This window comes from Hermetia illucens, chromosome 5 (genome assembly GCF_905115235.1).
Source record: "Hermetia illucens chromosome 5, iHerIll2.2.curated.20191125, whole genome shotgun sequence".
Classification (NCBI taxonomy): domain Eukaryota; kingdom Metazoa; phylum Arthropoda; class Insecta; order Diptera; family Stratiomyidae; genus Hermetia; species Hermetia illucens.
In genome coordinates this window covers 82763479-82789954 of record NC_051853.1, presented here as the reverse complement: position 1 = coordinate 82789954, position 26476 = coordinate 82763479, and the positions used below count along the sequence as shown (strand labels likewise).

The 26476-nt window shown below is 41.9% G+C and overlaps 2 protein-coding genes across 2 annotated transcripts; one reads left to right on the top strand and one right to left on the bottom strand.

Moving 5' to 3' along the window:
* The first annotated feature begins 893 nt into the window (after positions 1 to 893).
* Positions 894 to 18822, top strand: LOC119657195 (chondroitin sulfate synthase 1). Its single transcript, XM_038063999.1, has 10 exons — positions 894 to 1646; positions 10752 to 10904; positions 10960 to 11349; positions 11529 to 11642; positions 11701 to 11813; positions 16519 to 16659; positions 16772 to 16943; positions 17009 to 17422; positions 17480 to 17673; positions 17730 to 18822. Exons 2-10 carry the CDS (start codon positions 10760 to 10762, stop codon positions 18552 to 18554), a joined length of 2508 nt encoding a protein of 835 aa, XP_037919927.1. The 5' UTR covers positions 894 to 1646; positions 10752 to 10759; the 3' UTR covers positions 18555 to 18822.
* On the bottom strand, positions 18807 to 26318 carry LOC119657196. The gene is made up of 6 exons (XM_038064000.1): positions 25423 to 26318; positions 25279 to 25368; positions 19539 to 19720; positions 19343 to 19476; positions 19085 to 19252; positions 18807 to 18960 (listed from the first exon to the last, which is right to left on the bottom strand). Exons 1-6 carry the CDS (start codon positions 26019 to 26021, stop codon positions 18841 to 18843), a joined length of 1293 nt encoding a protein of 430 aa, XP_037919928.1. The 5' UTR covers positions 26022 to 26318; the 3' UTR covers positions 18807 to 18840.
* Between the last annotated feature and the right edge of the window lie 158 nt (positions 26319 to 26476).

The following is a 26476-nucleotide window of genomic DNA, read 5'->3' as shown; positions in this document are numbered from 1 at the left end:
GGTCGAGTTTGAAGAACATCCAACTATTATTAACAAAGTTATGGGGGGTAAAACTTTACCATTTTTTGTGAATTTCGTGCACTCTACAACCTGCATGATGTCATCATCACATATCAATTCGTCAATACCACAACGAAATGAGTTCATATGAATGCGGTCGCAAAGAATTATTTTGTTCTAGTTTTTTAGTCATTTGCCATGTGTGTATGTAGGTTTTGTAGTATATGCGTGCTTCAATATACGTACTATATATGTACATATGTATGCTTTTGTTTACGTGCAAATAAATGTACAGTATTCGGGAATAGGCAGTTTGTTTCTTTAGGGTGAGGATAATACCTATGGCTGTAATATGTACGTACATATGTCTCGTAGTTTGGAAAAAAATAAAGGAATATATTGGGTTTGTAGCTACATACAATCTACATTACCCCTTTATTACTAACCTCTTACGAAATAGTATTTATAAAAACACGCATTTCTAAAGAAAGAAGGAGTCTTAACTGCAAGCGAATGCTACCTAGGCAGCTGGCTACAAGTCACAAAACAATAATTTGAACTTTACAGCGGTAAATTTTTACCTCAATATGATCGGGGCATAAGAGGTCATTTGCATATTATAAATTCGTCCGCACGTCCCGTGGTGAATATTATCAACTTCCCAAAAAAACACTATTCAAGACGCGTTGCCTCTTGAGGCGGTCACACGACCAACACCCTGATGAGTACGCACATGATCTTGAGCGTTACCAGGCCCACTGTTTTCTGTCTTGAAGACGCTGAGCATATATATGTACGCCGCCGCTACTCAATGAACTCATGTAAACCTTGGACGCAACGAGCTCCGTATGCGCTTCTTCCCCTAGAGAGCGAGAGGAGCCATGTTTTGTGTGAACGTTGGTTTTGCAACGTGTGCTGTTCGCTAGAACTCAATGGATCTCGTCTTGATCTCCGACGTCGTGTTCTCAGTCAAGTTCTTGCTGAGGTCGTTTCGTCTTAAGTCCACACTCCCACACCGAGAAAAGACGGTCCTCGTCTAATCAATAAACTGATAATCGGACAAATCATTGTGCTACCATAATAAGTTCATTGAGTGGAGTCATGACGACGGAATCAAAGTGCTTCGGGCTAGTGTGATATTGGAGTCAAATGTAGATTCGGTGCCGCCGCCTCGCGCAGCAAATCGAACTTAATTAATGTGTGTGTGGCGACACAGTATGTGCTAATTGAGCGCGTGTTTCTGACGTGAGTGCAGTCTGCCACCTACGTCTTCCTTGGGGTAGTGCTTCAGAACTGCAACCCGATACTACTGCGCGCGGTCCTCAGTGTGATTTGCACGTCAAGAAGTAATGCAACTGTAATTTGCATGCGGTAATAGATTTCCTCCCCGACACCTCCCCAACCAGTCCTCCATGTTGCCCTCGATCGATTCGAGTCGTGATGTTTACTAGCTCCGGTGCCGTGTCCAATTGAGCGACGTCTTATCTGCTTCTGCATATAAGTAAGCGTGCATCATCTGGATTCGCGTTCAGCAGAGTCGACGGGCATCCAGTGTAAGTGGGTGAGTGTGCCAGAGTGAATTCCGACCAAAGTCTCGTCGTTAAACGCTGGGAAACTTTTCTGATTTGGACGCAGGAAGCAGCTCGGTAAGTGGATTCCCACATTGCTTTCTGTATTCATAGTTATACGTGCCGCACTCGAGAATTTCCATTCATAGTGCGTTTACCCCCTAGAAGGGAAACGATTTGATCTGTCAGCGTTTGCGCAGTGTCGCTACTCCACACATGTTAGCAGATTTCTTTTTGTTTATTTCACGTAGAACAGTTCTGAACTGCAATTCGCGTTTGGTGAAAAATGGAAACAGACAAAGCGCCGTGATTTCCCTTGTTTTATTTCCTTATTTACCCTGTTCATAGCACTCCACCGATGACGTCCGAGTATGTCCATGAACTCCATCCTAAATGGCATATGAGAATTTCGAATTTTCATTCTTGGCTTCATCCAATTTAAATTTATACAGTAACGCCAAAATATATTTGAACACCAGTGATTGCATATACAGCACTGCTGCAGCATATGTTGGTATGATACATGTATGTAATAAAGTTTATAAGAATGCCAACTGGGAAGCAAAGAAAGTAGTCGCTGTCACCCGAGCGGGCCATTATAAAAATCTTTACGATAAACTGGACACTCGGGAGATCTGTTTCGACTTGCTAAAAGCCGTAACGAACGTACACAGGATATCGAACACTTCTGTTGCGTTAAAGACAATAAAGGTACTTTGCTTACCAACCGTCGAGCCGCAACGGATAGGTGGCGAGAATACTTCGAGCAGATTTCAACTGAAGAATTTACTCATCCCCCACTTCCACAATCATTGCCGACATTTATACCAGTTCCACCTGTCAGCGTAACTCGGTGCTCTGAGGTAGCGGGGAGGAAGAAGGGGCGGCAACCCTGTCGGCTGAACCAAAACCAAGTGGCCGAGGAGAACCTCTACGTGGTGGCACCGGGAAACGCTGTACCGCATTGGCTTGCCGGCCGTGATGCAGTAGGCGAATGCTCCAAGGCCTAGCTAGGACGATCAGACCCGAGTCTGCACGGGGACTCATCTGAAGTGGCTTCGGTCGTAAAACCTAACCAGGGGTATACTGGTACCATGGGAACCGAGGTAGTCCCTGGACTCTTATACTTCAGGAGAATTCCTGTAGTATCTGAGTACGGTTGGTTGCGGTTGGCCCCCTAGTGGGAGTTTCATGGGGGCTGTGGTTGTGCTCGAGCGAGAAGAGACCTTCCCTCTCCTCGACGTGGTGTTGCGTATCAACACAGGTGCCGTACTCCATAGTTCGGTAGAGATTTAGGTAATTCTTGCATCCACCAGTATGAATGCTAAGCCATGCACTTGGTATAGACTGGTACCGTTGCACTTGTCTCAGCAGGGCTCTGATTGTGGTCACAAAATCAATCCGTGTCTGAAAAGGACCATAGGATTAAGTCTCCACGACAGGTACCTACGTAAAACACCGAGGACTTAACTGTCAGCGCAACTCGTCTCCACGTACTCGAGGAGGGCGATCAGACCCAAGTCTGTAAGGGACTCATCTGAAGTGGTTCTGCCACGAAGCCTCACCGGAGGTTATCTGGTACCATGGGAATCGGGATGGCCCTCTGAGAGCATATGCTCCAGGAGAATTCCTGGAGGATGTGTTCTCGACCCGGTTATTTGCGGTTGGCCCCCTAGTGGGAGTTTCATGGTGGTTGTGGTTATGCCTACATCGCGGGCAGAGCTCCTCGGAGCTCGAGCGTGGAGTTGCGCAGTACAACTCGAGTGCCGTACTCCTTAGTTGCGGCAGAGGTGTTAGATAGGCCTCGCATCCACTGGTGTGAATGCTGAGCCTGCACTCAGTATAAACCAGGACCGCTGTGCTTGCATGCGAAGAGCTGGGACCCAACACTGTGGCTCAGTGAATTCTTTAATCAGGTTATTCAGGAAGGAAGAACACCATCTGACTGGCAAGAAAGTAAGTAAGAAAAGTTCCAATATGGAAAAAGAAAGGTAGTTCAGCAGAATGTTCAAATTACCGTACGATCCGGTTATTTTCCCATACTATGAAGATTTTTGAACGCATTCTTGACAACTGTATTTGCGAAATCGTTGAAATAACCGTGAATCAAGCCGGAATGTCAAAAACTGCGGAACTACTGACGCAATACACGCTGCACGGTTACTTATGGAGAAACACCGTGAGAAGCATCGCCCTCTTTACATTGTATTTCTAGATCTAGAGAAATCGTTTGACCGTGTGCCACACAAACTCATCTGGTATGCTTTACGACAACACTTAGTGCCAGAAGAACTCATGGGCTGGGTTCAATTGTTCTACCACGATCCGAAAAGTAAAGTTCGAAGTATGACGAGTGTATCAAAACCACTTCATGTTTCTGTTGGGGTTCATCAAGGAAGCGTCCTCTCACCATTCCCCTTTGTTCTTGTTATGGACAACACACGAGATATCCAACGACCTGCGCCCTACCTGCTTTATGCAGATGATGTTTTTCTAGCATCTGATAGCAGAAGCGATCTGAGCAACTTGTCCAAAAATGGAATGATCGCCTCATGCAACACGGTCTCAGGTTGAATCTAAACAAAACTGAATTTTTGACGACCGATCCCCATGAAATAGGCGCAGTTACTGTCAGCGACAGTGATCTGCCCAGAACTGAGCGATTTAAATACCTCGCGTCAACCCTATCAACCAATGGAGAACTGCGTTATGAAATTGCTTCACGCATTAACGCAACCTGGATGAAGTGGCGTTCCACAACTGGTGTTCTTTGTGATCGACGTATCAACGAACGTCTTAAATTTAAAATTTACCTTAATGTTGTCCGTCCAGTCGCTCTCTATGGTTCTGAGTGTTGGCCAACTATAAAAGACAATGAACGTCGTCTTGCGGTAATGGAAACGAAGATGTTACGCTGCACTAGTGGCGTGACACGTTTTGATCACATCGGAAATGTTATGGGGTTGCACAGATCGTGGAAAAGTTGCGAGAGAGGCGTCTTCGATGGTATGGTTACGCAATTCGTACTATCGAAAATTCACTTACCAAGATTGGTCTGAACATCGAAGTCGATGGTAAACGACCAAAAGGCAGGCCGAGACAACGGTGGCTTGATACTCTGGATGGGGATTTAAAAGCCTCGAGGTTGTACCCAGATCAGGCATTAGATAAAGCAAAATGGCGAAACCGATCACGAACGGGACAAAGGCTGAAGAAAAAGAAGAATTTCAAACGTCCTGTGAGTTTTGGCTTAAAAATACAAACTTCTGACTGCAAGATTCCGGGTCCAGGTTAATTATCATTACAATTTTACACTACTATTCTCCAACGGAGACCTCCGATATAGTGTAGACGGATGCTTTCTACAAGCAATTACGCGCAGATCAGGAAACTTTGCTAGGATATGTGATGGGGAAGGTTGGTGGATTCCACCGCCTCGTCATTGGTGGCACCTCGTTCGAGCACAGAGTTTGCGATATGGCCAGTTGGATTTCAACTGGCCCCACCGTACAAGCGATCAGATTGATTACTTTGCGATCAGTAGTAGAGTGCACCGTGACAAATGGGGGTTTTTATTGCATTGGTCAGGGAAACGGAAGATGCCACATAACACAATGATTTCGGAAATGAATACCGCATCACGAAATAACATGCATATGGAGGCAAACCTTTCGATGGTTCTGTGAGGGATGTTAAGGGTCGACTCCACGATGACGAGCAGCTGAAGAGGTAGAAGAAGTAATTCACCACGGTTGCCAACGGTATAACATCTCATAAACTTTTCCCTCTTCTGCGTGAAATGACTAGTCGCCGTAACTTGCCGATACGGACTCTTCTCCAAATAGAAGAAAAATCCTTTCGGTCATCAATGCAATCAAACGGAATAAAGTTCCTGAGCTCGAACTGTCCCAGGGAGTGGAAGATGATAGCGGAAATATTCCTGGAACGCATCAAAGAACTCTCGAAAGCTTAATCGATAGAAAGCAGGTTAGTTTCCACTCCGAGTCCTCCTACATTAACACCCTACGAATCATTTTGGAATATTGCGCGGAGTTTTGATCTGCGCTTCAGCTACACAGCATCGATTTCGACAGCGTGAACATCCAAAGGGGAGTCCGCAGGGATTGCATTTTGTCACGGATTATTATTTCTTCTTTTAATCGGTGATGTTCTCCATGCTGCTTTATCCGCAGGATGTAGAGGAGTTCAATACCCAATGACATCGTTTTAGTGGGTAAGAATCCCACACGCTGGCGTGTCCAGGCCAGTGTCTTTTGAAGATTCCCGCCTCCTCCCCGACTCGATTCTAATAGTTATAGAATGCATTGCTGAGTACCATCTATAAGATATTCTCCGCTATCTTCCTAGGTTGAATACCCCCACATACCCACAATATCATTGGTCTATACCAAGGAGACTTCACTACGGGCAAAAGCAACAGATCAAATTTTCTCTTTGGGGCAATCGTTGGAAAAACTGTTGGAATACGATTTCCACCTTTCCACCTTACTACTGGCCTATGCTGACGATATTGGCGTAAGAAGAAGAACAATCATACGATCGGCGTGAGGTCTTGGGCTGCACATTAATGGAAACAAATGAACAAAATCAGCATGGAAAACATAGCACTAGTGAACTGAAAATAACCAAAAATTGGAGATTTTAACTTTGAAGCGGTTGAAAACTCTCCTATCTAAGGTTAAAATGCACAACCAATAAAAGATATTACGGCGAAATCCAAACACGATTGTTAACAGTCAACAGAGCCTATTTCAGCTTAAGCAACTTTAGGATTAATATGTCTTACTATAGGAACAAAATTCTTACTGTTCAATATAACCATCTTACCAATCCTCATGTATTCCTCAGAGACTTGGGTTCTTTGCAAAAAAAATTGCGAACCTTTAACAGCATTCAAGAAGACAATATTCTGACGAATGTTCAGTCCATAACAGAAAAACTATTTCGTCCTGATTTTAAAATAATATCCAGTTTCAGTGGGCTTAGATAATCCTATCTCCGAAAGGTGGTCCACTCATGGCTCCCCAGTCGCTACATCTTCGAACTTGCAGAAATCATTACTATGATTTTTTTCCAGAAGTGAAAGGTCTGTTAAGGAGCGAAGGACCTTACCTGCAGAGGTATAAAAGATGGGGAAAACTGCAATCGAAAATACGTAACTATTTAATTCCGCCTGGACCATCGTCTAGGTCGATGCTAACCGCATTGGATACGGCTTTTTCGTTGTGGTCCAGAGGAGAGTTGCAATCCGTACTTGGACTCCAACTGATCAAGATGATCGTTGAGGTCTTATTATTTAAAAGAAGTTTTACAGAACATCCTGATTTAACCGACATTGTGCCGTATCTCCGCTGCAGATATTCCCTTATTATCACTTTACAGGAGTTTTAGGAAATAACATTTTTTGGAGTTGAGCACTGTTGCCCTTCTCTTTACTCGCATGCCTTGCATTGTCTAGATCATCTCCACAATGAATTGGTCTGCTAGGCCGAACGCTTCTACTTTTTCCCTACAGTCTTGCCTTTGAGCCCTCACATTTACAAGGTCAAACTAGTCATTCAACTATAATTTATTTCAGTGTTCAGATGTCTGGCTTTTAACTTCGTAATATCACACTTTCGGTCTCAACTCATTCATAGCACGTTATTCACTGGCGTAATGTCTGAATCGTATGACGAATTTTAGGTGAGATTCGACCACAGAAATGATGTTATTCTGGCAAATTCAACTCATTTTTTAAAATCGAAAACCCGCCCTTAAACAGATGTGCTGAACACCACGTCATTTTTACAATTGTCCAGTTATGTTGCTGAAATTTGTAGGGAATTTTAACATCAGATATGACAACCTTACAGAGCGATTATAACTCTGAAAACGTTTGATCATACTACGTTGATATAATATTAAAGCACTATGAAGGGCATAGCAGAGCAGATACAAATACGCGTAATCGATATCGATTGTTCTTGGAGCTTGCACTCTTTCGCTACTCTTCTGCGCCATTTACTCCTATTTCCGGCTTCTAATCAATACATCCACTGGATCTGGCTTATTTGTCGACAAAGCTCTTCATTTGACATTGTCTCAAGCCAAAGTACCCTGATGACACGGCGCAAACATGAGCTGATAAATGCTTACAGCTAGTCACTTTCCATATACTATTCTCATATACCAACATAAAGAGAACGTTGGTACGAGGCGGCCTCAACATTGGTAATGAGAAAAGGAGCAATCCGTACGCATATATTACTGTTAGTGAAGCTTCGCTAGATATTATACGTTTGAAAATCGTGGCGAACTCTCCTCCACAGGACCATAGAAAGACATAACCATCGTCTACAAGCTCATTTCTAGATTTTCTGCTATCTGCAGAAACAATACTTCTTAGATATACAAATTGATAGACACTCTCAACACTGCCAGACTGACAACTTTAATTTTGGTGGTATTTATCTTCAGCGGGACTTCGTTTGCCTTCACATCCAGAATCCATGACTCAGTAAGAGAGCAAGTAGATAATATCACCGTAGTCGAAGTATTTGAGAAAAGGTGATGTTGTCCATTGAATCCTTCTCTGATCTCTGAAGGTAACATGAAGAACATTGTTGGTAACGAAAAAAGAAAGTATCGGCGACAGAATTCAACCCTTTGGACTTCGAATTCCTCCAAAATTTTAACTCGATGCAACATGTGGTATTTACAGCCGTCATATTTCACTCAAATAATAATATTTAGTCTCCCCATTCTGCACCCTTCAGATGCGCTGTTTACGCTATCGAAAGCCTTCTCTAAATAAATGAAAAGCAGCTGGAACCGTTATCTAGAAACCGCATACTGTCTCACAATGGTACGAAAGGTACGAATGTGGCCGGTACATGGAGATCAAGGACGAAACCAGCCTGTCGTTCAAGCTTTGGAAATGTCCTTTCGTGCCTTCCAAGTTTATTTTCACTATTTGCAACAGCAGGAGGCAGAAACCCTTCAAATTGCTCACGACGAGTGCCCTTTTCGGAATTTGAATGAATATATCCTTCTTCCACACATTGGAAAAGATATATGATTCCCAGAATTTACAAATGAATAAAAGCAGTGGCTCTACAGAATATGAAGTTCTGCAAACAGACTGTCAAGGCCGGCGGCTCTTGTCTACTTGAACGAATTGTTAACAAAGATGATTTCACCTCTGTTTAGAGGAGCAGTCTACATGTTACAGTGGCTTGCCATATCATGTACAAGAGGTGTAACTTCAATGAATATGATATGATTCAATATCGTGTACGTTTACACCACCTCTTAGGCTGCTCCTCATCGCTCGCAAAGTTGTGCACGCAGGTCTGTCGAGAGAGAGAGAGAGATAGAAAGTAGACCCAGAGATTTCTCGGGGACATGGAAAAAAAAATTTAATAAGAAAGGGGTAATAGGCGGGCTGATATAATTTTCTCCCCCGAGCCGTATAATTTTTACCCCGTTTTCCGCAAAATATTCACCCCAGGACCGGATTTTCTTTCTATAGCCTTGGGTGCACGATAGGCAAATTATTATTTGCGCCAGCTTTTGGTACTTTGACCAACACAATGGTAGACTTCTTTTTGTCCCGACGGTATCTACGCTGAAATTCTCACATTTGTCCCGATAACGTAGCACCAACGTGTCGCGCTGACCCCTATAACACACGATTACAATGTCATCCTTAGGAAGCCTTTCCTGTACTACATAAAGTTGTTCATTCTCAGTATCGGAACACTCAAGTTGGTACGTAGTATTGTACAATTGCGATGTTCCTTAACTTAGACCGGAATGTCGGAGTCAGAAAACCAGCTTCCAAGTCCAGAGCGCGAAGCGACATTACCCGATCGTATTTCTCCACATAACGCAAAACTCGAAAAATGACTTAAAGAATAGAATGAAAAAAATCACAGTGGCGAACCCAGCAGACCGTTAATTCGATCGTGATACTTTCGTAATGGCTTGCGTGGCCATGCATCAACATCTTCGCGAAGCTTCTGCTTAGCATTTCGTAAGATCAGCTGGGTATAGTTTATTAGTCGCTTAAATAAGAGGTCCTACTTCATCCGGTGCAGCCATTGTTCATTTCGGTTATCATGTGTTCCGATCGGTGGCATATGGCTTGCGTAGGCAGGTCCTATATTCTTACAGTTGCCAAATATGTATTGGGTCTTAGATAGCATAAAAATTTATTTTTTGCTGCTTTCCGACGTGGAATTGCAATGCTGCCAAAAACAACACAATGCTTCCAGTGACAGGTTCTTTTTATCCTATTAATTTTAAGGTGTCCCAATGGTTCAGTGGTTAGAGGGCCTGGCCTCGTAGCAGAAGATCGCGGTTCAAATTTCACTGGTGACAGAGGGATTTGTATCGTGACTGGATGTCGGATACAAATCAGCTGTGAATGAGAGTACCTGAGTCAAATTAGGGTAATAATCACGGGCGAACGCGCTGAACATGTCGTCCCTTACAGGGTACTGTAATCCTATAGTGTACCATCACAGTCATAAACGAAGTGTTCTAAGACACTTCAAAACCCTGATCCAGTTGGATTATCACGCCAATGATTATTATCCTGGGTAAAAATTTCAGTCGAAGAAACTTCACAATGTAAATTACATTTCTTGGAGCGGGATTGACACATAAGCCAAGGAACAAGGCACACCACGAGAATGCAATCCGCAACTGAAACATTTCATTGCCCAAGTGTTATTGCTTGAAATGATGACAGAATCTTTTTCTGACAAATTTACAAATAAATCCGCTCTAGTCATCACTCAGGTAATTTCAGGAAGACGGGACGAGCCCACATATCGCTAGTAGTTTCATGGCTTTATTTGGAATATTTGGAAAACTTGAAGAAACCCGAGATGCCCAAATTTAACCCCTTAAAGGAAAATCCTATGTCAATCACAACGAAAGTGGAGTGGTCTACCTCAGAATGGGCATCATTTAGACACCGATTTAAAAATTAATAATCTGATCGCATTTACGATAAACTGGTAATAAAACTTGCGCAGTTGTTGTTTTACTCACATTAAAAAACAGAAATCTTCTGAGTATGAAGACATAACCACCAATTTTCAATGAGTTGTTTTTCTTCTCTTCACAGTTTTGTAACTCTAATTAATTTATTTGCACTGCTCTATTTCACAGAATTCAAAATGAAAGGGACCGGGATGTCTACTAGGAAGACGATGATCTTCTCCATATTTGGAATTGCAATTGGACTATGCATAGGAACAGTCTTCAAAAATTATCGGGCATTGGAACTAGTCAAGCGATGTAATCTGAAGGCAATGCGGGAAAGTATGTTCTAAACAATATTCCAAACAGCATATAATTAACTTATATAATTTCATAGATCCACTGGAGATAATAGGCATGCGTCCCGAGCAAACCATACACAATTCCCAACGCAATTTAGTATTTGTAGGAGTCATGACTGCCAAAGTGTTTCTGGATGGGCGAGCGAAAGCTGTGTACGATACCTGGGGACGTGACGTTCCGGGTCACATTGCATTCTTCAGTTCTGAAGGCTCCTCATCCAATTATTTGCCTGTTATTGGGCTTAAGAATGTTGATGATCGATACCCACCGCAGAAGAAATCATTTATGATGCTTTACTACATGTACGAACATTTCATCGATAAATTTGAGTGGTTCATACGAGCAGATGATGATGTCTACATGGATACTATGAAATTGGAACGATTTTTGCGTTCTGTAGATAGTTCAAAACCACAGTTTATAGGTGAGTAAATTCAAAAATATAAGTATGCATGTAAAAGTAACGACAATAAAGCGTTTCAATGGTCTTTTTGGAAGTGGTTTTTAAACGAGTAAAACTCCGCATAACGAAGGAAATCGATTCAATTGATTGCTACTCGAAAGATTTTTTATATTATATAAATACTTGTCCTTATTATTCAGGTCAAGCTGGAAAAGGAAACAGTGAAGAGTTCGGACTACTGTCCTTAGAGTTCGACGAGAACTTTTGTATGGGCGGTCCAGGTGTAATATTAAGTCGTGAAACTTTGAGAAGAGGTAGTCTATGGCAAGTTAGCGATTGCCAACAATTTCTAATGACACTTATATATTTCAGTTGCTCCACACATACCAACTTGCCTGAAAAACTTATATAGTTTACATGAGGATGTTGAAGTGGGACGATGTGTACAGAAGTTTGCTGGGATTCCATGCACATGGAATTATGAGGTAAGTATTTCGTGATGATTATAACGGCATTGAGGTCTGGGTAATATGCATTCGTGTAGCGGAACACGATCTAAAATAATAAATAAAAAGAGTCTATAGTGATATCCATAACTTCAATTAAAAGTGAATTGAAGAACATAGTCCTAAATTTTCAAGAACTTATCCTGAAGTCTAGCAGATTTTTGGTGTGGTATCATAAAATCTTCGAAAGACTTAAGAAGTGGCATTAGCGGCTCCTCTAACGTAACATATATAATTTACCAAGAATTTAAAATTTGTCAGGCATCATCAATCATTCAGATTAATAATTTTTGCAAGCATATTTTCTTGGCAATAGATTAATGTAACAAAAAATTACTTAGGTTAATTCCTTTGTCTATTCACTTATGCTACCAATAGCTTATTGTTTTTTTGTTTTAATATAAACAAATATTTACTTCAAAAATATTAGGCGAAGACGACTTTATGGTTTCTTATCAGGGCGGAGGCAAATCGTCAGACGCAGCCTCACCTCTGCCCTGGGAGCAGCGTGACCGAAGCGGCTCGCAGATCTTAAATGCTCCTTTATATAATTCGCGGGTGAGGCAGCGTCTGACGATTTGCTTCTGCCATGGCAAGAAACGTCTTCGCCTAATATTTTTGAAGTTTGGGGGCTAAGCCCTAAACGAGTGTTCCGTGGACCAAACAAAGAGCGAGTAAATTGCTTCCCATTTGGTCCTGCCCGACATCAAGTGGATGCGGACCCCGCAATAGTTAAAAAAAATATTTGCTGTTAATCATTATCATCATCATCAGTGATGCGACAACCCAAATCAAGCCTTGGCCTCGAGAATACTGCTTTCGAAAACCACGATCCGCTGACCGCGTCTTGCGATGGCCAAATCCCAACAGCACAGTCGTATATCGTGCTGCATCTGGTCTGTGCCTTATTGGACCAAGTACATACTATATGGTTGCCATTTACCATTCGATGGGATATAGCGCGTCAACCACATTTACGCGCCATCGTTCGCAGTCCACTGAAATGCACTTCAGCTTTCCTGGGGTATACACGGGGCACTGAAGAAGGAAACAAGTTGTTCCCAGAATATCGATGTATGTCGAATAAGAAATCACTACTAGCGACGAAGACGTTGAGTTTTAATTCCCCGGGACTTATCGAGATACCCACATTCCTCTGCTACTGTTCTGAATCGAGTGCTCTTGAGGCGACCTAATCATCATCGATCTTGGGAGAGTGAGTTCCACTGTATGGCGTAGCCCGCAATGCAATTGTTGGCCCGCCATAATGTATGACTTGTCCACTGTCACTTGTGCCTTTCAATCATATCGATTGCGTGTGACAGGCCTGTATGCCGACCAACTTCTTAGTTTCAAAAAATGTCAGGCAGTATACTCTGATGATATGTCGCTTGTAGCTTTCGAGTGACAGTGGCGATGACTTTCTATGTGTTACCCCATTATAGCGACACAGAAATAATACTAGCAGAGAACAGACAACTTGATGCTGATATAACTGCATTTGGGGATCTTAGACAAGGCAGCGAAAGCGGATCTAGCGCTGTTAATGCGTCCAGCGACATCCAGTTCGATGATAACGACAGCTTAAACCCCGCTTCCTAGATATACAAATTGATGGTCGCCTTCGATGCTCTGCCTATTAATGGAGGGAGAATGCAATGACCAGTCAGACTGAGAACTTTGGTTTTGTGGGTGTCTATCTTCAGTCCAACTCTACTTACCTCTCTTTCTCAATCCAGAGCCACTTGGCCACGGTCCATGACGCGGTGAGAGAATAAACAGATGTCATCAACGTAGTCGAGGTGTTTGAGAAAAGATGTAAGCATCCATTGAACTCCTCCACGTCCTCCAGACAGGGCCGTGTGAAGAACGTCATCTATAACAAGAAAAAATAATATCGTTGACAAGATGCAACCTGACGAACTCCGCTTTGGAACTCAAAATCCTCGGAGCTTTTACCTCGGTTCTGCACGTGACATCATATGGCGCTGTGGTAATAGCTAGTAGTTTCTCTGGAATGCGCCCGGGGTGTAGAGCACGCCAGATACATTCCCTGTTCACGCTGTCAAGAGCCTTCTCGAAATCGATGAAGAGCAGATGAAACTGAGATTTAAACTCCACGCACTCCAATTATCACACTCAAAAGGGGTGCCTTTTAGAATCTTAACAATATCCGTTTTTCCCACTCTCTGAGAAAGGTCATGGATTTCCAAGATTTTAATTCAAGTGGAAGTAGCATATCTACAGTAACCGCAGGTGCAGCGATAAATAACTCTGCCGGGAGACCGTCGAGCAAAGAGGCCTTACTGAGTGCATTGATGTTCAAATTGATTTCTCTTCTGCTTGGAGGAACAGCCTGTACGCAAGACCTGGTGACTAGCCATTTCATTCACAAGAGGAACTTCACCGAATGTGATACGGTTAAGAATCGTGGTGAAGTGTTCCTTCCTTCAGCTGCTCATCATTGGGAATGAGTCGTCCTTCACAAGACCATCTTAACGATTTGCGACCATACAGGTATGCAGTTTTTTGCGATGCAGCAGACTTCTGAAATCATTGCTTTCTACATCTTCCCCTTCTCTGACCAGCGCAATAACAAATTCCCTATCGTAACGGCGCACTGCGTTCAACTTCCCGGGGCTTCGTACGGTATCGGAGCTTCAGTACATCACTCGCAGCAGTAACTAGGGCCTTCAATCCCTTGCGTTTATTTATCTGCTTCTACGATTCGCAGACGACGTGTCTAGAAATATATATATGGGATTTCCATTCACCCCTTGATGGGTGAATCTTCCCACAACTTCCCAAGACGCCCGCACTCCTCTACTGTTTTGCGCCAAGTCCCTTGGAAGAGTGAATTCCATTGCATGGCCTAGGCCGCAATGCAATTGTCGCGTCTCCTTAATATGTGACCTATCCACGCGTTCTCCGATCACAACGCGTACGAACGCCAAGCCTGTGTGTCGACAAATTTTTTCGTTTGAGATAGTGTCATCCTAGCGGACAACCTGTGTAGCACCCACAAAAAAAATATGATGCCGGCCCAATGCTCACTGATATTCTCAAACGGGTTAGTCAGTGTATCTGCCATACGGTCAACAAGATAGCTTTCCCACTGTCGAGCCACAGTTGAATCACTCAAGCGGTCGATGTTGAACATGAAAGGTGGTAGCTCCCCAAATCTGCGAGAAGTGGTGGACGCAACCCCCAAGCAAAAGGAGGCGACCATCAAATGACGATCCCTTTCGAGACCGATTTCAGCACTTCTTTTGTTACGCACATTCAGAAGAAAACTCCTAAATCTACTGCTGATCGCAAGTGATCAATCTGATTATTATTACGGAGTCGGTCAGTTGAGACTGACATTATAATAGGCTCTGTGTTCGAACAATGTACCACCAATGACGAGGCGGTGGAAGCTGCGAACATCCACAAACCTCCCACCATTATCGTTCGATCGCGAAGACAGTCCTTCAACAGTACATGTCAGAGCATCCCCTGAAGTGCGTATAATTGCTCGTAGAAAGCATCTTTCTCTACTTTATCGGAAATCTCCGTTGGCGCATAACACTGTACAATTGTGATGCTCCTTAACCGGAATCTGGCAGTTAAGAACTTGCCAGAAACCGGCTCCCAGGAGAAAAGAGGGCATTTTATGGTAGCCGTCAGTAGCAGTCCGACACCGGATTCCCGTCTTCTACCACTTGGCTTTCCAGAGTACAAAAGAACATTGCCATTAGTGGGGCAAGAGGCAAAAGGATGCTCTCCACATTCTCACCATCTTACTGCGCTTAGGACCAGAGTGTCCAGTTTATATCGTTGAAATTCTCGCTTGAGTTGGAAAAAGCTAGTATTCTGGGGATCCCCGATATCGTTATCGATGAGCATGCGAACAGACCAAAACTCAATCATAACCCATTTTCGATAGTCAAAGGTCGTAGCCGTGAGGTTAGCCCCTCTCCGAGGAGTTGTTGACGTTTCGGTAGTAGTAAAGTTTTGAAATTTACAGGTTGCTTGCCCATAGATTTCTATCTCTTCTAGTCGACACCAAGCAGAGAATACTTTGAGCGTTTTCCTAAGCTCGCAGGACATGTAGTCTTAAGCAAGTGATAAACACTGTTCAACGTGGCAAAAGATCGACTTATTGTATCCAGCAGACCTTTGTTTTAGATAGACTTTGAAACATTAAGGATAGCAGGAACGAAAGAAACAGGAAACGAGCTGCTTTCAATTGACTACGATTGAACAGAAGAAACATGACAAGCTGAATTCCAAAGTCGGAGACTACTGATGTAAGGGTTTTGTCACATTAGAAAGCATTACAGTGAAAACAAATGTTTAGAGGCAATTTCACACGATTCGAACGCTGCAGGAAAACCCAAACACTACGTGGAATGAATATCCGTCCATCTGGTGAGGTCCGCCAAAAGGCGACTTTCATTCGTAAGGGTTAAAATACAGTAGGCCCATGTTCCATAAACCTTTGCAGTAGACAATGGAGAATTTTCTCAACATTACTTCAAGAGTCGGCTTCGCCATAATATTCTTACATTGACTAAAGACAAATATTGGAGGCTCCATATTTATACATAATAAATATACAAATAAGTTTTTTTCAATTTATTAATCTACGAAGGCGAGAAAAAAGTCCAGCAATTTATCTCTAACATTTTTTCTTTTGCAGATGCAATTCATACTTCGACACAATTCCAGCGGCCGAAACGCTTTTACAGGACCTTTGAGGCGCAAAGAAGTTCATAGTGCAATAACTCTTCACCCAGTGAAACAGGCACCACTTATGTATAGATTGCATGCATATATTCAGGTATTCCCTTGACTTCACAAAACTCATAGCTATTTATCTTAGTTTCGATCTATTTACAAACCAATTCTATATTTTACTCAATAATCAACGTTCAAAACGTACCTATTTTTAGAGCCTCCGAATCGAAGATTTACGCCAAGAATCGTTGATGCTGCACCGAGACATCGTACGAATGGCAAAATACCTCCAAATCTCAGAAACAAATAAAAATCTTGTCCCTTCCGTTCCATTATTTTCTAAAGAAACAGAAGGAACTCAATATTTCGAAGATCATAGCATTCTAGGTAGGGTGAGAACTCATAAGCAGCGAAATGTAAACATTACAAACAACGTCTTGGCTCCCTTCCAGGCATTAATCCAGATCTGAATAAATTTGTTCCCACGAAAACTTCTGAAATTCCCAACTGGACATTTGTTGCTCGCAGTCTCTACTCAACGGATAATGCAAATCCGAAGCGTAAAATGGATTCGGCCACCAGAGAAGGACTCGAAGAAGCTATCAATGAAATTATGGAAAATATAAATAATTTCTCGCGACAACGGGGGCGTGTTATTGAATTCCGAGAGCTTCTTTATGGATACTCGAGACTTAATACGCTATATGGGCAAGATATCATTTTGGATTTGCTACTTATCTATAAAAAATATCGAGGAAAAAAGATGACTGTGCCAGTGCGGCGTCATTTGTATTTGCAACGATCCTTTACGGGAATTTTCGTAAAGGAATTTGGCGAAGATTTGTACGAGGCCGCAATGGAAAAAGGTAATCAGCAATCAATTCATTAATTTTAAAAACATATCATAGAACTCTGTTTTTCAGATAAAAATCATATGCAGTATCTCTCTTCAAAAGTGAAAAATATGCTGAGTACAGGATTTGAAAAAATATCGAATTCGATTCCACTTCCAGGTCTTAGTGGGAGCTCCAATAGCAAAAAGGATAAAATTGTGTTTGCTTTGGCAATTTCTGGACGCTTTGAGGCATATAGCCGATTTTTGGAGACGTACGAGGAGGTACTGTGAATACATACAACACAGGCTTTTTTCATAAATCATAATTCTGTCCACAGGTTGCTATTCGTAGTGATAAACATACAGATCTCTTAGTCGTAATATTCGGTGACAATTCAATATTGAGGAAACACCTCAAGCCATTGATTGAGTTGAACAACAAGTATCGCAACCAAAAAATCAACTATATTCATTTGAATCAAGACTTTTCAAGAGGAGTTGCTTTAGACACTGCGTCACGCTCTTCTTACATTTCCGACAACGACATCATTCTCTTCATAGACGTCGATATGGTATTCAGCCAAGTGACATTGGATCGAATTCGTTACAACACAATTCAGAGCAGACAAGTGTATTTCCCAATCGTTTTCAGCGAATATGAACCATCGGAAGAAAACCCACCATACGACACACACTTCAACAAAAATGTTGAAGTTACAAACAATACTGGATATTTCCGTCAATATGGCTTCGGAATATGTGCCATCTACAAATCTGATATTTTCGATCCTGATATAAATGGGTTCGATAGAGATATAACTGGATGGGGATTGGAAGATGTGAAGTTTTTAGAACGATTGGTTAAAGTAGGAAAACGAAAAACATTTCACTTGGAAAATACTTCAGAAATGCTCCCTGAATATAATCGAACAAAGCATGATGAGAGGCAGCTGAGCATTTTCCGTGCGCCAGACCCTTCTTTGATTCATGTTTTCCATAGCATATTTTGTGACAGGAGTTTGGACCCAGCGCAATACACCATGTGTTTAGGAACTAAAGCGAATACAATAGGCAGCACACATTATATGGAACAACTGTTTTTAAGTAATCCAGAAAATGTCAATTTTATTCGGAAGATCAACTTAGGGAATGAAAAGAAATAAAATTAATTACTAATTTTCAATAAGCTACGAAAAAATTTCAATGTTCCTACTCGCTAAAAAAATGTGCATAAAGTGCCTTAATAATTCGTATAAATGTTGGTAACCATTGGAAGCAACGTACTAACAGTAGAATAACAAATTCAAAGAACGCCAAGCTTGCCGCAAGCATTTGAACCAAATGGTATTATTAAAAAAATGATGTTGTGATATTATGTAAGAAATAAGTTGAGCAAATTAAAATAAAAAATTGGGTCCTTAACAAAAATAATTGTTTATTGATTTTCATTTACATACACTGTATTGGTTCTATGTTCAGAATTGCAAGGATTCTATTCAGCACCTCTCTTATGCATTTGACTAGATAAATGCGTGCATGTATCACTGGAATGAGGTGATCGCGGCCGTCCTAAGAAAATATAGGGAAGGTGAATTTCAATTCTTAAAAAATACTGAAAAGCCAAAGGATGAAAGCTGATTGCGCAATAATTACGCTTGGTGCCATCATTAAAAAAAAAGAATATGAAATTTACCAATAACACTCGAACTCGCCTGTAGTACACTGAGAATACACCAACAAGACCACAAAGAAATTGTAACAAAAAGTGCGGCGCGCACTTTCCCTCTTCAAGTCCTTCTAGGCACCGTTTTATAAGGTTTGGAAATGGTAAAATGTAGTTGAATACCAATTTCCACTCCTCCTGTTGACGGTAAACAAAAAGAGTCAGAAAAAAAATAATTTCATGGTCAATATTAACTAACAGTATCTAGTAATCGCCGCAAATACCCACCCCATCATTGAGTAGACTGATATCAATATTCTCTACATCTGGTAGCTTTGGATAGACACCACTTGAAACACGATCTTCAAATGTCCTTAATAAAGTTTCAATACGCGCTGAATTGTATAAAATAAAAGAGGCACCTGGAAGCAAAAACTCAACTAAGGCCTTATCTAATAAACTGCTGATAGTCGCGTTAATATACCTTTTGTACAACCTTGTCCGTTTCTTTTCACTGAAACAGGGCTAGTGTGTTTTATTTCGAGAAGATCCACTTTTACGGCTGCTTCTCCAAGTTGATTGATTAAATTTCGAAAACATGATTCATTTTTCACTCGCACACCGTATTTATGCATTGCCATTAATTGCATGTCCTTCGCTCGCATACTGAAACATTGATCAGAAGATATCTACTGTGTATGTCTATCATTTCATTTCACTTTCTCGATTACAACTTTTATTAGATGCGACCATTTTATATAAAACAATTTATAAGTTAAAACTAGCCAGAACAAAGCAATCAATGTCGGTAGATGCCGGATTTTACCTAATACTAGCACAAAGTGCCAAGTATTTAGGCTCGGACGATCCTACCTACTTAAATTATAAAGGGGCGCTGGTGGTAGCGGCCGGCTGTAGGTCAATTGGAGAATCCGTCGAGAAATCCCCGCAACATTGAGCATGTATGCAGAATAGTTTGAACCAGTATGTGTGAGAGTACCAGGACATCAAGGAAAGCCGTGAGGGATTTAGGTGTAATCCTGCAGCTGACAATATGGAAACTACTAGCACTCCCTCGAGTTACTAAATTTCTTTGATTTCCCGAGTGAGTAGCTGATAGTTCACCTTCTCCACGTATTTTCGTTCAATGTTGCTATTATAGGGGATCGCAGTATCAATAATATTCGCGGAGTGACTCGTCTTGTCAAGTAACAGCACGTCAGGTTTACTGTATAATGTATGGCAATCAGAACTTTCCGGTTCCAATACATGCTGTAAGCAATACTATCGAGTACTACTTGCGGCTCATACTGGTAAACCGAACATGTTCCCGTGATCAGCCTATGCTTGTATGCAAGGTTTTGATGGATTACCTTACATACAGCAATCTGCCTATTCGTTTATTGCAGCGGTGATCCTTTAATTTAAGTGAAGTCAACTCACAATCTGCCTTACAAACAGCCACATGCAAGGGGTTCACCTGATCCTTGCTGTAAAAATAATTACATAGTAAGTCAAATTGGCGATAAGGTACCACCACATCAACGCGCTCCTGCCTCTGATGTCACGATGCAAATTCATCCGCACTCGGGTTCCTAGATATGTAGAAATCTGCCTCGGCCATAGTTTGGATGCGGAGGTCGCCAATGCTACGCCCGGCATGAAACTCGTGATGACTTTTACGGATGGCTTGGATTCGACATTTGCTTAATCCAAATTCCTTCCGAATATTACGGCTAAACATGTCTACTATTCGTAACAGACTTCTAAGATGATCATCAGTACCAGCATGAAACTCAATATTTATCAAGTATGTTAGTTCGCACATAGCACATAGGCCATATTTTATTGCAAAACCATGCCCCCTAGCATCATTAAGTAGTCATGAAAGGGACTTCAATACCAGAAGCAAAGAGTACTCAACAAATTCCTTTGGAAGATGCCTTTCCGTATACGGATATGCTCTGAGGTGTTAGTACTCCCAAATGAATGCACTGACAAGGTAGTATGCCACTTCTTCATGACTGTCGTCAAAAACTATCAGTTCCAGATCAATGCGGTACAGATATAGGACATCGATTAACGGGATGCTATCAAAAGCCATGGCGCAATCGATATTGCAACTAAAGAAATATCTTTGGTCTCTATGACAAGTGACTACAGCCACCGAATCGATAATGAGCTACTCTTTGAAATCCCTTGATCCGGCAGCCATTCTACCGCTCGAGACGCCAAATTTCTTTGATATCCTTCTTCTCCACGTATTTCCGTTACATGTTGCTGTTATGGGGGATAGAAACATCAATAATGTACGCGGAGCGACCCGTCTTGTCAACTAGCAGTACGTCAGACTTGTGTGTGGAATATGGCGGTCAGTCAGGACTTGCCTATACATGTTTTAAGCAAAATTATCAAGTAATGCTTCCGGCTCATAACGGTAAATCGGATATGTTCCCGTGATCATTATGCTTGGTGATATAGAAAAGCGCAGCCAGAAATGAGACGGTCAAACGTCTCTAACGCCGAACCGCACATTCTGCACTAGTCGCTCTCCACCCGTTCTTTCATGATAAGCTTTTTATAAGCTAGATGGCGACCACGCCGTCCTGAATAGCACACATAAATCCCTCGACAGATGCAAATCGACAAATGGCTTCCATTCATCGATCCGCTCTTGGCTTGACTTCACCGCTAAGCTAGCTTTATACTGATGAAGGGGGTAAATCACTCCCGAAATATATATTTGCATTTAAAACTAAAATTGTAGTTTGGAGGAAGCTACTCCTTGTTTATCAGCTAGCTGTTCAGTAGCTGACAAAAATCTAAGCTCTTAATAATTTACAGCTAATAGGATTGCTTTGTCTTATGTATATGGACCTTCAATTTCATACTCATGGCTTATGATAATTTACAGTAAATTCGCACGAGGCAGCGTCTTCAATCAAAACCCACCAAGCACACTATTTTTTGTATACCCCCTATATTATTACAAAAGTCTGTAATCCTCGGATAGACTTAACTGGAGTTTTTCAGTGAATTTACAAAATTTTCTATAATTAATTTATTTAGAGGAAAGCGGCGCTTGAACTATATCTGAAAGTCTATGAAACTTTTGGAAGGTGGAGAGTTCAAGAAGGGGCATGGACAGCTGTGTGCATATGGAGTGGTGGGGTGACACACCCGCCAACCGTCCTAGGATAGTGGGTTCCTTTGCAAGGCGTAAACTGCAATGAAATTGTCACCGTTTTGCAATGTGCCATTGTCACTTCTGCCATCTCATCAGCACGTCCACGGGAATCTGACCCATAGGCGGATGAAATTCTTCATTTGCTATTCTCTCAAGCCAGAGCACCCCGACGACACAAGATCATGAGTCGATGGAAGCTTGGAGTTTTCGAAATGCGGTGGTGGTGACTATCCATATATGGTAGTACTCCCATATAGAAGAAGAAAAAACATTGGCACGGAACAGCCTCAGCTTGATGTTAGTGTTGAGATTATTTCCAGAATTTGGACAAAAGGACAAAAACGAATTAGCGCTGCTAATCAATAAATAAATAGTAATATCAACTTCGGTAACACCGTGAACAGAAAAAGCGATACCTAAGTACATTTTCAAAGCTCTCGATGTTCTTCCCATTAATGCAAATAAGTAGGGGACGGTGGCGAGTCCTTGGTTTATTAGAGTTTATCTTTGACCCAACTCTGCCTACTTTCTCCTCCAAGTCCAGAGTCATTTGGTCAAGGTCCATAATTCTGTGAGAAGTAAATGTCATCAGCGGAGTAGGATGTTCGAGGAATGATGACATCGTCCATTGAACCCCTCTGCGTCCTCCAGCTCAATAAGCACGAAGAACGCCACCGATAAAGAGAAGGAAAGTATCGGCGATAGGATGCATGTCCACAGAACACCGATTTTACCTCTGAAATTTTCCCTCGACGCAGCATATGTAATTTTACATCACACTGATAATAGCTATTAGTTTCTGCGTAGAGCATTCTATATACTCTCCCTGTTCATCCTGTCGGAAGCTTTCGTGAAATCAAGGAAAATTAGATAAAGCAAAAATATAGACTTCATGTTCTTCGAAGCGCTCCAAAATGATTTTAACGGCTACCCATCGTTTGTCGCATTAAAGGCGGGTGTTCTTCTTCGGAGTCTTGATCATCTCGTTCTTCCACTCATTGTAAAAGATTTCCGATTTCCAGACACTTCAGGGTCTGCACAGAAAAGTTACACAGGGAGACCGTGAATACCAATGGTTTACTCCGTTTCATATCTAAGAAAATTTTACTTCTGTTTGGGGGAGCAGTGCATATCGGTATGTTACCGAGGCTTGCCATGTCACCCACGAGAGAGAAACTTCACCAGATGGATAAGTATTGTGGTGATGTGTTCCTACCACCTCTTTAGCTGCTCATCATTGTGGAAGAGAAATTTACAGTTAACGTCCCTCACAGGGCCATTTAAAGGTTTACGACCACCAACAAAAACTCGCCCGTGGATGGGAAATACAGTAGCAAAATTTCTATTTCTATTTGCGGCAACTTCTGCTTCACTGACCAACGCAATAGTGGAATTCGTTTTGTCGCGTTGAACACTGCACTGTACTTCTAGGACTTTTGCGTATCGCGCTAATACCGCCTACAACCATCAATAGAGCTCCCAGCTGGTAACGTTAATCGCTCTGCTTCCATGTTTCCGTAATCAGCCAGGTCATGTGACTTTCTTTCAGGATTTGGCAGCTTTAATCTCACCAGAAATATTACTCATTAATATTTTCAACAGGTTTTGAGAGTTTATGTCGTTCACGCATTACCGCTGAACGACAGCCGGAACACGTAGACGACCCGAATTAAACCTGAGGATCAACGCTCCACGCGAGCAAACAGAGTAACGACACGCAAATGAAGGTAAGCGACCATTAAATGATGATCCCTGTCGAGACTTCTTTTGTTACCCATGCCTTCCCAAGTCGAGCAAAATGTTATCAGAGGCCACGTTGGCATTTAGATAACAATGTCACCTTTAAAGAGCTTTTTCTAAACGCAGCCTTGGTTTGTCCCATCCTAACGTACTATTGATTGTATATTGACCGCCGCTGAGCAAGAAATACGATACAATGTGCAATTGCTACTGCGGCTGTGGACATTAAAGACACGCACAGTTAAGCCGACTTGTACGACTTCCACTGACTTCAACTGGCAAAAGCTCATCACATGTGCCAACTTGAGGAGGATTTTGCGAGAAGATTTGGTCCAGACGCGTACAGGATTATGCCGGTTTAAGCGGCACATTGGCCTATAGGGCACCACACCGCCAGACTCGGCATATCTTACAATACGCATTGTTGAAGTTGCGGAGAGGAGGGAGAAATACTCAGGCACCCCTTTTGCGTTTGTCCAACTCTGGCTAAAGCCAGGATGCAGACACTAGGTAATCAATTCTTTTCGGGTCCCAGAGAGATAGGAGAGAGGGAGGGAGCTATCCTGCTATGGAATATTGGTTGGATTCTGGCCACTTTACCCTTCTCCCAGCAGTTATGACTTCAGGAGTTTGTGGCATCAAACCGGCGCACCACACTCATTCAACCAAAATCCCTCAAATAAACAGTCCACAGATCATAACAGTGGGCCTTGTGATTCTCGTAACCATTATTCCAGTACCGGATTTACGCTTATTTCCCTTCGCCGGCCCTCAATATCACGCTTGCACGCATTCTCATCCAGGGAAACCATTTTCGTAGCCGTGAGACCAGTCCCTATCTGAAGTGCTGTGGGAGTTTTGAAATTTGCAGACCGCTAGCCCACACTTTCCTAACCCATTTAGTCGCCTTTTACGAGAACTGTATTCCAAATCCCAGAGCACAAGAATACCCAAAAGTGTATTCAAGGCAACAATTGACGATAGTGGAGGAGTCGGCAAACCGGGAAAAAAGATAAGAAAGCATAGTCAATGTTAATAATGAAACAACTTTGGATGCAAAAGGATCGGATGACATGATCATTGAACTGAGATCTTTAGAGGAAATAGTCTCGAAACCGACTGTAGTACTGCGAACAAGAATGGAAATAAATTTGTTTCAATACAGATCTTGAAAAACAGCATTCATTCCATACCGAGGAAATATAATTCTAGAACTATTCAGGGTTGGTCAATGTAATATTGCATGCTACGGCATTAGGCATTATATTAGAAAGGACGGAAATGACTTAGAACTTACTTCATATATTCACTAGTAGTGATCGTCGCCACTTTGTGTTGTTCATCAGTTACATTTCCAGAGAATACAGTAATGTGTCCGGCAACATTTCTGTAAATACTCTAATCAGTTAATTTGCGAGCTGAAGGAAAATAAATGCAATACCTCTCTCCAGCCTTGCATATTTTCCGCTTTATTGGTTTAACTTCGACCTCAATGCTGCTCTCTTTTGCGCTGTCGACTCCTGATGAATATTTTGTCAAGTTTTCCAAAACTGATTTGACCAGTAAAGCTCTGTATTCATTTAAGTCTGAACCCTCCTGTTCATGCATAGTTTTGAAGTGAACATCTTTCGGGATCCCATCAATTTTAACGGCAAGGAACAGACTTGAATTGTGGACAGATCGCAAGGCATACTGGATCGACTTTATCCGCTCCAAATATAATATGCAGCGATCTGACTCTATTCTTACGTTTTGTAAAGGTGTCGGCCACCTGGCACTTGTGTCTACTAATTTTTCAATAAGTCTACTGTCGTCTACATTATTCACGGCTAACAATAGAGACTGTAGCTCTGGAATTTCCGCGTCTGTAGTCAAATTTAAATGCTTCTTCCAAATACTAAGATTTGTTGGAAAGCTGAACTCGCCGGCCTTTTCCAAACTTTCAGAATGCTTCTTAACTAAATTAAAGTTCACATCAGGATGCTCATCTCCGCGGAAGAAGTTGGCTACTTCACTATTTATAAATTCCACTATATCCATTGGATGCTCGGAGGTACACAAGTTGCAGTACGAAATGCTTATATTCGAAACGTCAAAACTTCGTGATTGGAAAGATTTCGCTTTCTAAATAGAACAGAGAACGACGCTAGTGGCATTTTGAAAATGCGGCATATTTTCACATTAGGCAAAATGGGGGACAGTTTCTTTGACAAAATCTGATGAAATTGAAGCATCGTAGTATATGGAGCCGCATTACGCCTTAAAAACAAACCCTCATACCCGGCTTGACCTACGCAAAAAATTCTGATTGGTTCTGGGCATTGCCAACATAGCACAAATTATACCTTCAATGCACAGGCACAGTTCAATTGTAAAATGGTGACATAAAAATCGAAAAATATTTGTACTTGTTAATTAAACTTTTACCAGAATAGTCGTCTCGCCAGCGCTGTTGTATGTCTGCCATTGACATCATCATTAATTTCCAGAGAAAG